Here is a 12609-nt window from a genome sequence, read left to right on the forward strand (position 1 = left end):
TGGTGCAGCAGCTGGTGGAACAAATCGGGACAAAAGGCTAAGAGATAAAACCAAATAGTAGGGAAATAAAGGCTGCCTCTTTCTCTAAAACACAAAGTACATAGGTGACTAGACCTCCCGATAGCCATACACCTTTTGTCCTCTGGGGTCATTCTGACCCTGCCTTGTTTTGACTTGTTTTGAAAGCATATTGTAGAAATTGTCAATCAATTCTGTGATACACCTTTAGTTTTACTTCAGTCCAACCCATTACCACACATTTTTCCCTTCGTTTTGGAATTTGGGGCCAATAGACCTTGCTTACGTAAGTATAAAAAACATATTTTGATGGCAAAAGATTTCATTTGGGGTCAGAATGACCCCAAGGACAACACGAGGGTCAAGAGTCTTGCTGATATTTACTCTGCCTGTGCTGACATTGCTTTTTTATCCGAGTTACAAGCGTCATGGATTTTTTTTAATATATCCAGTATTAATCACAAGTCACAGCTTGCAGGTTGTTAGGTAAATATTGCTGCAAGTCTTGGCATTTTCAAGAGTCTGCAAACTTGTATTCTCATGTCCCAACTGAACGCTCACGCAGAGTTTCCCATGTGATCATGTCAGCAAAGCCACGCCCTGCTCTCCAAAACTTGGCTTGATATGAGGTGGGCCCCCGTTGTTCCTGTTGCCATGGTGACAGTGCATTCTGCTGTGAACTTTGGAGCAGAGCACACACACAGCGCTGATTGTGTCTGACCTTAGAGCGCTCTGTGCAGGGCCAAAACTTTTTACTTTGCACGGCTGTTTGAGGAGCTTGCTGTCTACAGAGAATGAATTCAGCAGGATTGTTTGAAGACTTGACTTACTGCAGCTGTGCAACACAGTATAATATCTTTGATAAAAAGTTATTTCTTAAGAGTAAAAAAAACCAAAAAAAACAAGAATATTCTTGAGTTAACTTGGATGGTTTGGGATTTATAAAAAGAATTAAAAATATCCTTGAGTGCAAGACAACTTGAGAGGATTTAGGGGAAAATGTTGATTCTAGGCCTCAATATTTTGATAGAATTCAGCCTGTGAGAGGAGGAGCTCAGTCAGGTGTCAGCAGACTGTGAAACATGAAACAGATTCATCACTGAACTGGACTTAAGACTTCACTGAATTTGATCCATCCCACACAGCACAAGCCCTAATAAATGTAAAATATGAGTTCATGCCACCGAACATATAGAAAAATAACTATTTCTATCAGAAAAGCAGCATTAAACATTTAAGAAAGTGTTACCAGATACACAAGGGGTCATTGTCCTATTTTCCATCAACAAAATAGTGTTTGAAATATAAAATTACAATGAGATTGCTTTAAATAAATAGATGAATTAAGCTCAGTAATGAATCTCGTGTGACACCTGATTTGGGGCAAAAATGTGAAGGACAGGAATCAACATATGCAGTCAGGGAGATTTTTTTCATAACAGATCAAGCAAGGCACCTTTAAAGGAGGCTAAGATATCAGCTAACTTAGTTTATGTACAGCAACTAACAATAGATACATTGTCCCAATTTCATACTGATTTTAAGGTTTAGTTTGCAGATTCAACCAGGTCAATTATTAAGTCTGCTGTTGATTCACAAATTAAATTTGAGGTGCTGCTCACTGCAGGGAAAAAAATATTAAAGCTGCTGTCAATTAGTCAAAAAAGAATTACGTCGTGTCTTTTTCCTTGAAACTTTTCCTTGACCTCAGTGGAAATATTGTAAGGTCAAGGAAAGATGTGAAGGAGAATTCATAAGGGCGTAGGAAAAGGCAACTGCGTCAGTGCTTAGAGAATTCATCAGCACTTGCTCTATGCTATTTATGGTATGGAGGACATAATTAATGTGAGTCTGTATTGACAAAACTACAATTTTACAAAGATTCTTGACTAAAAGTGCATCTTTGCCAGAGCACAAAAACATAAAAAGTACACACGAGGGTGTGGTTGAAACCTGTACTGGCTTATATAAAGACCACACCCAGAAAACATATGAATAGTAAAATAGCAATCAAATCATCAATATATTTAGCTGCAAAAAATTCAAAGTGCCACATGCATGTTAAAGGACACCTGTTGATTTTAAGCATCAAGCAGCAAAAGTCCAGCTCCAGGTTTTCTCATCTGCCTCAGTGGTCGTCCTCCCGGGTGTCTGTGTGAGTGTGTGAATGTGTGTGTTTGATGATGTTGGGTTCCCATCCATTCTCATGGTAATTGGAGTTTTGAAATGGAGTTTTTGCAACGGGATGCACGGATCTCTACAAGGCTCAGGAGCTAGACTTCAGTTTGACAATGGACTATCGTAGAATGGGCGGCGGTGTCTGAACTACTTTGTATGTGTGGGAGGGGGATGTGCTTGTTTTTGAAGTGGTTTGAAGAAAGTTGCAAGCAGCAGGTGGGTGCAGCCTCATCATCTTCTCTTTTGTCCCTCTTGCTGTCTTTCTGTCTCTGTATGAGGCAGCGAGCATATGGAAAGAATGCAGCCATGAATTTTTGGGAGAATATTTATTATAATGTTTGGTTTGTGTTTTTACAGCTCAGATTTAAGGGGGAAGTTAAAGCTATGCTAAAAAGCATTGTTAAAGGACTTAAAAATGCATTTGTAATCATTAAAATTACATATTTGATCTTTTTTTTTTTGCCTATTTAAAATTTTAACCAGTCCCTGACATTGAAGCACCTTTTTTTCTAAATGTCACACAAAAATTAAATATGAGCATTGTTGCATGCATTTAAGTGGGAAAAACCAGACAAAGAGCCTCTTACTCTTGTTTTTGGTTAAACTTGCAAAACAAACACAAAAAGCTGGATTTCACAAAAATAAGACAATGCATATTAACTATAAACCACAATAGGAGTTTATGATGCCCATAATCATACTCACTAATCTTTAGGCCACTTTAACCTTTGCGTTCTGACTAAGCTGCCCTTTATTTTTGCTTTTTGTTAAATCCCTGATGCCCTGTGTTAATCAGCTGTGACTGTGACTGCAGTCATACTGAATATGGAAGGTGCGGTGCCCTGAGAGATGTTGTCATTTTATGGTGTTATTAAGCACACTCCCTGTTGTGGCTGCTCCAGAAATCCAGTCTGCTGTGTATTTTTAACTCTAAGCTTCGTGATGAATGTTATTCATACGTTGCAGTGACGGCAATCAAGAACTGTTTCCAACTTGACACCATTTTGAAATTGTCTGTCTGATTCATGTGAGTTGATCAGGCCCCTGTTTCCAAAAAGCAGGTTATGTTTGCTGTGTCCATAAAAAAAAAAAAACAACCAAAAAAACCCAAATGTGGATCACAGCTGATGTTAAAAAAAGAGGATGTTCCATGTTCAAAGATGTCCAGATGAACCAGCTTTTTGGAAACAGGTGCCTCTCTGCTATACGTTGTTGATTCCACCTGTTGATTGTTGATGCCTGTGCAGTGCAAGCAGTGACTGAAAGCTGGGACACACAATCTCTGAACCCCTTTACACCTTACATAAAATGTAATTTAGGTTAACCAATTACATGCAGCATCCAGAGAGTGCTTGACCACATGAAAGCACAGATGTAAATCCACCCATAATGCATTGGATGGTGATCCGATCAACCAAACCACCTCTGGAGATGGTCAGGGATGCATCATGACCACATTTACGTAAGTTGCATTTTAGCAGGTAGCAGCGAGCTAAGTTTCAGGGAAAAAAATCAAAAAGTAAGCTTTTTGATATTCTAGACACTTGTGTGACACCAAGTGTCAACTTTCAATTTGGTCTGATGAAAGTATACAAGCAAAATTGGCCATTATCGCGATCAAACCATTTATGAAGCAAAGCAACTGGTGAGCAGCTATAGCTGTTGGGTTTTTTGAGGTAGACAGAACTATCGAATTTCAATCAGATCTTTTATAAACACTGGCGATGTATAATCATACTAGATGTAAATGTAATTGGGATTAATCAAATTTACGATCAGGATACATGAAACATTTTGATGCAAAGTAGAAAGGGGTTTGTTTTTAGTGTATGAGAAGAAATCTGTTACTGAAAATTGTTTTTCAGTTCTCATCAATGTTAGGCCTGCATAGAAATTTAATGAGTGCAGGGAATCAAAGGCATACAGTTCCTCTGCCTTCATTAGCCCATATATAACCCATAACCCCCTTTATGTCAAGAGATTACACAGGCAGTCTCTTTGTTTTATTTTTCCACACTTTCCAACAATGTGTAACCAGGTCAGTGTTTGAATGCAACTCGTTTATTAACCCTCGTGATGCCGGGTGTCTGCACAGACACCCCTGAACCCCCTGCAGATCCCTGTTTTTCTGGTATGGTTTTTTGAGTCAATCATGCAATTTTATGTCACATTTTTGACTAATTAATTTTTTGGTGTAATTCTACAGTATGAGTGTGTTTTTATATACCATACACCCAAGGCTTAGGGTATGATCTAATTACACGTTTTTATTTTTTTGTGTAGAGCTTAAATATCTCCTTTCTTAAAACTTTCACTGAAAATGCAATACATTACTTTTTATAGAATTACTAATCAATTGTCTTCCCATCAGATACCATTTGTCCTTTATTGGTCATTATATTGCAGATATTGAATCAGCAATCAACAGGTGTTGACATTCAGACTACAGCTACACAGTAATGAAAGTAAAGCTACTATGGTTAAAAAGTTAAAAAAGCCATTAAGCAAACAGTAGTCTTAGTTCAGGGAAAGAGAGAAACTTTGATGGGTGTACAGCTCTTGTTTTTTTGGGTTTTTGTTTTTTTTTATTTTAATAAGGAAAATAGGTGAAAGAATAAGCTTAAACATTGTTCTCGAACTACGGAATGTGACTCTTTAGCGATGTGAGTTGTCGCCATAATAACTGACAACAGTGACTATTTTCTTTAGTAGCTGGTTCAATGTTTCTATGATTTTACCTGATTGAGAGGAAAATGAATTGGTCTCAATTCAGCTCAGTGAATTTTGACCCTTAGAGACTTCAAAATCATTCTCTTAACTGTGAAAAGTAATTCCTAGAAAACTTTATTTTCCTAGTTTTCCTGATCAGAAAACTTTCTGTATTGAAAAGCTTGATTTCATAATGAGGTTTTCAGTAGCAGATTGTTGTTGAGGGATTAGTTTCTCTGATTGTTGGCGTCCAGTCACCGGTGTGTGATTCAGTAGATGCTAATCTGTGGTTCTCTGGGTGTTTCTTGTTGCAGACTGAGTAACACAGGCAGATCCTGTTCCACATGCTGATAGCTACATTTTAACATGTTATGGTCAACTCAGATTGGTGTTTATTTTCTGTATTCAGTTGTCAGATAGAGAATGTTTTGGAAAAAATTTCCATCACTAATTAATGAATAGCCGTTCTGCTGTACATTAGAGTTATACTGTTTGAAGTCTGTGTGTTTGTGTGTGCACCAGTGCAAAAAAGTGTGCGATGCCTGGACCTTCTTTATAATACTGCACAGAAGTCCACAGAAGTAGGTCAAATTCCAGTCATGGGGTTTCACAGGTTGGTTATGATGGAAATAGCTGCATATTTAACCACGTGAAGTGGAGCATATGATGCAGTTGTGTGTGCATGTGGAGGATCAAACGTGGGAATGAGCCGATTGATTCCAATTAAACTCTGAGTCTTTTGTTTTCAGTCTCTCTCTGCATTGTGTCGCTGCTGTGTGACTTTTAAAACCCATTAGCGAGCTACTTTCTCAGCAGTGGGGAAATGCCGGAGCGCCGGCAGTTAGCAGAGCAGCAGTGACGGACGGGAGATATGGTGCAAGCACTGAGAAAATCTCCTTTGGGTCGAGCTTTAGCCAAGTCACGTGAAGAGAGAGGGGGGTGAGGTCAGGGTTGGAGGAAGACAAAAGGCAGGTGGCCTGAGGATCAGATGCAAAGTCAGCTCATAAAATATACGTTCATATATTTTTGTATCAAAACTTGAAAAGCTTTGCAAATAAGCTTTGCAAGGTCTGGTCGTGATACTCTCGCAAAAGGTGGCCACACTTAGGATAAAATTCTCGAAATGATTTACCCACTTTTATGGGATTAAAACGAAAGTGTGTCAGTGCAGCAGTCTGTCTGTGTGTCTGTAGCATGCAAACATTGTCAAGTGCATGGGGTGACATGAGGGTAAGCAGAGTTAACGTCATTAGCCTCTGACAGCATCTGTTCCAGGAGCGACGGTGACGTCACCCTCATTTGTAAACACATGCTGCATCCTCACCTGCTGAGATGTAGCAAAGCTTTGTACTAAAATATACACAACCTCCAACTACAGCACAGAATAAGATTTGGAAATATGATCCACTTTGAATATGTTCGTCTAACTTATAACACAAAGTGACAAATCATCAGTGCTGCATGTGTTGAATGCACAAATGAATCTTCAGCATTTTCTCCACGTCACAGTCACGCTTTAAGGGTAAAGCTGCAAATAATGTAAATTTTTGTAGTTGGCAAAATATCCATGCGGAGACTAAAGCCATCATTGTATCAATCCATCTTGTGATATGATTTCCTCAGTCTTAAGTGTATTTGTCCCTTCAGAAGTCATACATCTGAGAAAAGCACGTGATGAACATATACTCTCATGGTTTAAAAAGTGTAAATAATTTCATAAAACTGCAGGTTTTATCAAATGTTACTTAAAGGGGCAGTCACCCCTAAATCAAAAATATATATTTTGTCTTCCCTGAAGTGCTTTTTATAAAATCTAGATTGTTTTTGTGTGAGTTGTAGAGTGTTGGAGGTATCAGCTGCCAACCAAGTCACAGCGCAGAAGGAAGTGTGCACCTGCTCCTGGAAGAGAGTCTCGTGCTTGCGACAGTGCGAGACGTAGACATGAAGAACATCGTCCTCAGCTGAGCTTAGATGTTAGTTAGCTCAGTGTTGCTGGGTGAGCAAACAGTAGATGCAAGTTTCCTTCTGCGCAGTGATTTGGTTGGTGGGTGTAGTTCAGTAGACAGAAAATAGTTCCTAGATGAAACTGCTCACAACAAGGTCTGTGGATTATCTTGAGTAACTGGGTAATGATTTCTGGCAAGAGAAATTGTTGTTGACTTCTTATTTATCATATGGTTCTTTGAGCACCACAAGCCAAGTACAATCTAGCTCAATTATATTAGAGAGAAGGCAGACATCTCTACGGCTGATATCTCACACCAAAACAATCTAGATAGACATGCTCCTTTAAACAGGAGTATTGCAATATTAGGGGACTTTTTTTCAGCTGCAAATTTGGCGCTCTAGTGAGTATTCACAGCAGCAGGATGGTGTATGCAGAATTGAATTTAAATAACTCACAGTGCTCATGTTCAGCAAATGCAACAATGTGGCTTATTGGTGTGTTTTAATAGTTTTTGGTTGACAATGGAGGTCTGTGCATGAAAGAATAAGCTCTGGCTTTATATACACAAGCAATTCATGGTCAGTTTTCTTTTAATGGGAATTGTTGACAATAAGAAAAACATAGAATATCACCAGACATATCCGTTAACCCAAGAGCCTAATGTCTCACTGAGTAATGAAAGATAAAGACAGCAGATGTGGTGACTCAAGATATCTTCAGAAACATGTATCATCACTCTCTAATACTGTTATCTCTACTCCCTCAGTCCCCCTTCTTTAATGTCTGCTCAGTCCCTGAGAGCCTTTACGTCTGTAGTTGCTGTCACAGGCCATTGTGCCACACACAAAGAGCCTGAGTCCACTCCAGTTTTGGGTCCATTCATAAAAAGCATTGGTGCATAAACCAGGCTCTCCCTCCAGTCCCAGGCACCCCCAGAGATCAGCCCTTTGGGAGTGAGAGCAGAGACATTGATCAAAAGCTGGTCGGACAGGAGGAAGAGTAAAGGGCGGAGCGGGTGGGTGGGCGGGCAGGAGTATGTTTGGATACAATGAATGGAGACATGGGCTGGGAACGTTTTCCTCTTTCCCTTTTTGGACTTTGTCATCTTTAGAGTAACCCCTTTGTGTTTCTTGCTACGACAAGCTTTGTGTTCATGCAGATTTCATGGCAATGAACAAGCAGAAATTGATACTATTATAAGAAGAAATGGAAAGATTTGTTTTGAATACTGCCTGATCAAAAATATTAAAAGAGAAGCTCATGATTAAGAGTATTTCAGATTAGATTGAACTAAATCTGTCTCCTTTCCTGTCTCTCCAGAGATGACGCTCCTATCATCCCAGCCCAGACCCCTGGACTCCACCACGACCTCCGACTCGACCCCCGCCGCCGGCACAGAGGATCCCGAGCAGAGGATGTTGGAGAAGAGGTCAAAGGTCATTGAGGAGCTGCTGCAGACGGAGAGCGACTACATCAAAGACCTGCAGATGTGTGTAGAGGAGATCATCGAGCCACTGCAGAAGAAGCAGGTAAAAAAAGATGTAAACATTGTGGAGATGAAGTTTAAGTATGTTCTGATTTTTTTAAGCAGGTCTGTGTCATCATGCTGTGGGGAGTGTGTGCACATGATCGGTGTGAAGGGGCCCCCGTGCCACCAACTCCCGGAGCTTCCTGCCTGTCTGCCCGCTAAATCCGCCGGATTACGTGTTTAGGGTCATGCAGTGGATTGTTGTTCATGGATGGAGAGTTCCTCTCGCACGCACTCCTCGCATCACAGTGACAAGACCTTGATGAAAATTGGCAAAATATACTTTTAAGAGAGTTGTTCAAAAAGACAGAAAACAAGTTTATTCTATGTGATTGTTTTTAAAATATTTAGATTTATGGTTTAAAGTTATTATGAGGTGCCACACACATTATCCAGCTCAACAGGGTCTTTCGACATGTATTTTCATCATATTTGGGATGTAAAGTTTGCATGGAACACAATGCAGAAAAATTTGGTTATTCGCTTGCCCCGTATACATAAATATACATTACTTAGTTTGGTTTTTGACTGCATTTACATTTTCCTCTACTTGATGTACAGTAACTTTGTCATCTAATTTTCAGTCATGGAGGATGAAGGCAACATGTGTCGCCTACATTACAAATGTCAGACATTTACTTTTATTTTTCACCATGTAGAAAATAATTACATTTTATGTCATTTGTTTTTTTAATTTTACTGACTAAGTACTATGTTACTTGCTTGAAGGTGGCACCTCTGAACATTTATGAAAGAATGATTTTAAACCTGGATAAGATGTTTACTTATCAAGATATAATGGTTTCTATTGGAGAGCTCAACTGGTACAAACAGGTTTCTCAAACCTGGGATAAGGCCTTTTTTTGGTTTCTAAATCAAGGATATACATGACCAGGATGCTTTAAAAACAGTAATAATTAGGATAGTAGTGTTTTGGCTGTGTACATTGGTTGACAGCACAGAGGAACGTTTATCATTGTTTTGACACTTTCTATCTGCATTTCCTAAAGGTGAAGAATGTGGACTTTGAAGGTCTCTTTGGCAACATCAGCTCTGTGATTGACCTGTCAAAACGCCTTTTTGAAACACTGCAAGACAGCGACTCTATTGGTAAGAAGCTAGTTTTTAAAAGATGCATATCATGAAGTCATTGTTTTGCCAACAGTCGAGTCAAGTGACTTCTTCCTGCTCACTGTGCTTTGTACTGTATTCATGTTTCCACCATAAACTGCCACCTGATAACATTTTATAGGTTGGGTAAGACTTTGAATGTATTTTGAAAATAGCCACCTTTTGAAGAATTTGGGGAAAAAAATCACAGATTTTTATAAATTCCTACTTGAATTTTGCTCTTTTTTTGTCTGTTTGTGTGTCATTTTTATCTGATTAAAACATATACTCCTCCTTTCTTCTCTGTTTCCCTTTTTAAATGAAAACATGACTTTATGTTTCTGCATGCTGTGTTCTCAGGAAAAGTATTTCTGGGCTTCAAAGCTGAGCTGGAAGAGGTTTACAAGATCTACTGCCAGAACCATGATGATGCCATCTCTCTGCTGGAGACCTACGAGAAAGACGAAAACATCCAGCATCATGTGTTGGAGTGTTTGGAGAGACTGAGGTGAGTCAGTAAGAGGAGAAAAAAGTGCAAGAAAGAAAGGGTTCACTCACTAGTTCCAGATTTTCAGCTTTGACTTGTGTTTGACTTTGGAAAATCTTTTGCACTAGAGTGAACAAACATGCATGTTCTTGTGTGTAAAAGCATGAAAACAAAGCCAGAGTGCCCACTAATCAAATTTACAGTTAAATATTAACTAATATTAACTACAGAGGGCTGTTGATCATTTATTGTCTGTAAAGTTCAGCAAGTGAAAAAGTCATGGCAGTTGTATTGTTACAGCATGTGTTTCAGTACACTTAATGTTGTTTTGAATAGGTTTTTGCACTACAACAACAGTTTTAAAATAGACTGAATCCCCATGACATGGCACTAAAAACAGCAACATTCACGTCCAGGTCGAACACTGGCAATTGATATTAATTTTGGAGACATTTGAAATTCGCAAACTTGTTAATTACTGTCGTCATTTTTAGCTGAAACTGTAACTTTTAAAAATATATAGTTAGACATCGTGGTCTAAACTATTTGACATTTCTACTGTGCTCATTTGCTTAGCTAGCATCTTTGGTAAACCAAATTTACCTGCATGGCAGCTAAAAAGACTTTACTGGACGGGACAGCTGTCAAATGTATTTTTTCCATCTAAAAACTTCAATATTAGTTTAACTGTACGCTGGATTTTGAATATCTTCACCGCTTTAATTTACACATTAACTAATGGAGGCAGCAGTAGACTGGAGACTCCCATGTTTCCTGAAGTAAAATTACTGTTTTTTTTGTCAGAGGTCTGCTGGCTTTGCGATAATGGCTTCAGTTCCCCATGAAAAAATCTCTCTGACAGCGAGGTTAAGTGGTGAAAGTATTGTAAATAAAATATACATTTAAACTAGTAAGGATTTTATTATCTAACTGGCTAAAAACTAAACATTTGATGCTGTGTTTTCTCAGTGTTGTTTTATTTCATGTACGGGACACGGGGGTTTTCTACCTGGGAACTTACTGTAAACAAGCGTGATATGGTTTACAGAATCTGTAGACATTATGGAAATCCAGATTTCCTGTCGTAAATGATTTCAAAAAGTCACGTTGTCATGGTGTTCAAGGCTACAGTGTGACTTCTTGTAAGGAGTTGGTCACATGGGATTAATTTATGATGGGATTTCTTCAGCAGACTTTGAACTCTGACGCATGGGCAAGTTATGATAGAGAGGTGCAGTAAATCTTCAAACAGATGACGTACTTTTTTAGTCTGAAACTTATTTACACTTAATATCTGCCGTTTTTCTTTAAAAATACCTTAACCTCACTCCTTCTGCCATATGAACACTACCAGATCGAGCGCCATGGCTGCTCCTCAGTAATGTAGAGCAGTTGTAGAATGTGCCCTACCTGGTTTCACCTGTCTGGTTTCACCATCAGTGACTCAGACACTTAAGTTGACACTCCTGTAAAATAAAGTCATCAATCTGTGTTTGAAGGTAAACACAGGGATTGGCAGACCGGAAACCTTCTAAAAAAAAAAAAAAGAAGAGGGTGCTCGTTCCAAGAAGTCTTATTAAACAAAAGGACAGTGTACAGCTGTGTGTGTGTGTGTGTGTGTGTTGTTTTTCATTTGTTTTTTTAGTCATTTTGCAAGTTTATAATAAACCTTGTCAGGTAAATAATAGTCTTCTCTGTAGTGTGTGCGTGTGTTGCAACCTGTTCAGTTTTAAAAGGTTGTGTGTTCTGCCAGTTTTGAGAAATTGCCAAGTTTTACTGCCACACTGGGCCTCTGTCCAGCTTTAAGAGAAAATTCACAAAACAAAACCATAACAACCGCCAGTGCAGCTGGCTTGACTCTTTTAATGACCTTTCAAAGTAAAATCCTGGATTTAATCTCTGCACAGGCAGATACTTTCTTTAGAGTTCTGCTAAATTTAGACGTGTGGAAAAATGAAACATTCCTGATCAGGCCAGAGATTTATAAATCCTGTTTTTGTCATTTTTCTATCTCTCTCCAACCTTCCCCTCAACAGGGCCATATATCGTGAGTGGTAAGTCTCCACGAGTGTCGTCGTGAATTCAAGCATGACAATCATCTTGACCGCATGCTTTTTACTCACTAACCCCCCTGGAAATTACCTCTGTGTGTTTGTGTGTGTTTACTACGTGTGTGCTGAGTGTGGGAGACTCATCAGTGCTGCCATTTGAATTCCTTTCCCTGCAATGGGATGAACTTGCTGTTTGTGTTTGCACGTGCATGTGAATACTGAATGCTACTGTTGTGAAGTGAATTATTCCTCCTCCTCCTCTGTGGATAAGCAAAGGAATTGTTGATCCTTGGAAACTAATTTAATGCCATCTACTGGACTAAAACAGCAACAGCAATTTACATTAACTGGTGCTTTAAAGGTACTTTTCATGGTAAAAAAAAAAAAGTCTGGTAACCACAAATCCACCTCAAACACTTAAAACCTGTCAAATTGCATGTTTTTTTCTTCATTGACAAAGTGAAAAATGTCTGTATACATACTTTGTCAATGGCAAGAAATTATTTTGTAATAAATGAGAAGATTACTAAATTATACAGCTAAATTTGTTGCTAATTTGTCCTCCAGATTGCATTAAAAT

General features: G+C 38.8%; 1 protein-coding gene across 4 annotated transcripts in view; it reads left to right on the top strand.

Moving 5' to 3' along the window:
* dnmbp (dynamin binding protein) overlaps positions 1-12609 on the top strand; it is a 56649-nt gene that overhangs the window by 37627 nt on the left and 6413 nt on the right. For 3 of the 4 annotated variants that reach the window (XM_042507395.2, XM_088069873.1, XM_042507397.2), the window contains 4 exons: positions 8174-8382; positions 9392-9491; positions 9852-9999; positions 12015-12032. In XM_042507395.2, coding sequence (XP_042363329.2) covers positions 8174-8382; positions 9392-9491; positions 9852-9999; positions 12015-12032 — 475 coding nt within the window. The remainder of the gene's footprint in view (positions 1-8173; positions 8383-9391; positions 9492-9851; positions 10000-12014; positions 12033-12609) is intronic. The other variant, XM_042507396.2, reaches the window with a different exon arrangement.

This window comes from Plectropomus leopardus, chromosome 19, assembly GCF_026936395.1.
Source record: "Plectropomus leopardus strain MGB_pleo_1.0 chromosome 19, ASM2693639v1, whole genome shotgun sequence".
NCBI classification, from domain to species: domain Eukaryota; kingdom Metazoa; phylum Chordata; class Actinopteri; order Perciformes; family Serranidae; genus Plectropomus; species Plectropomus leopardus.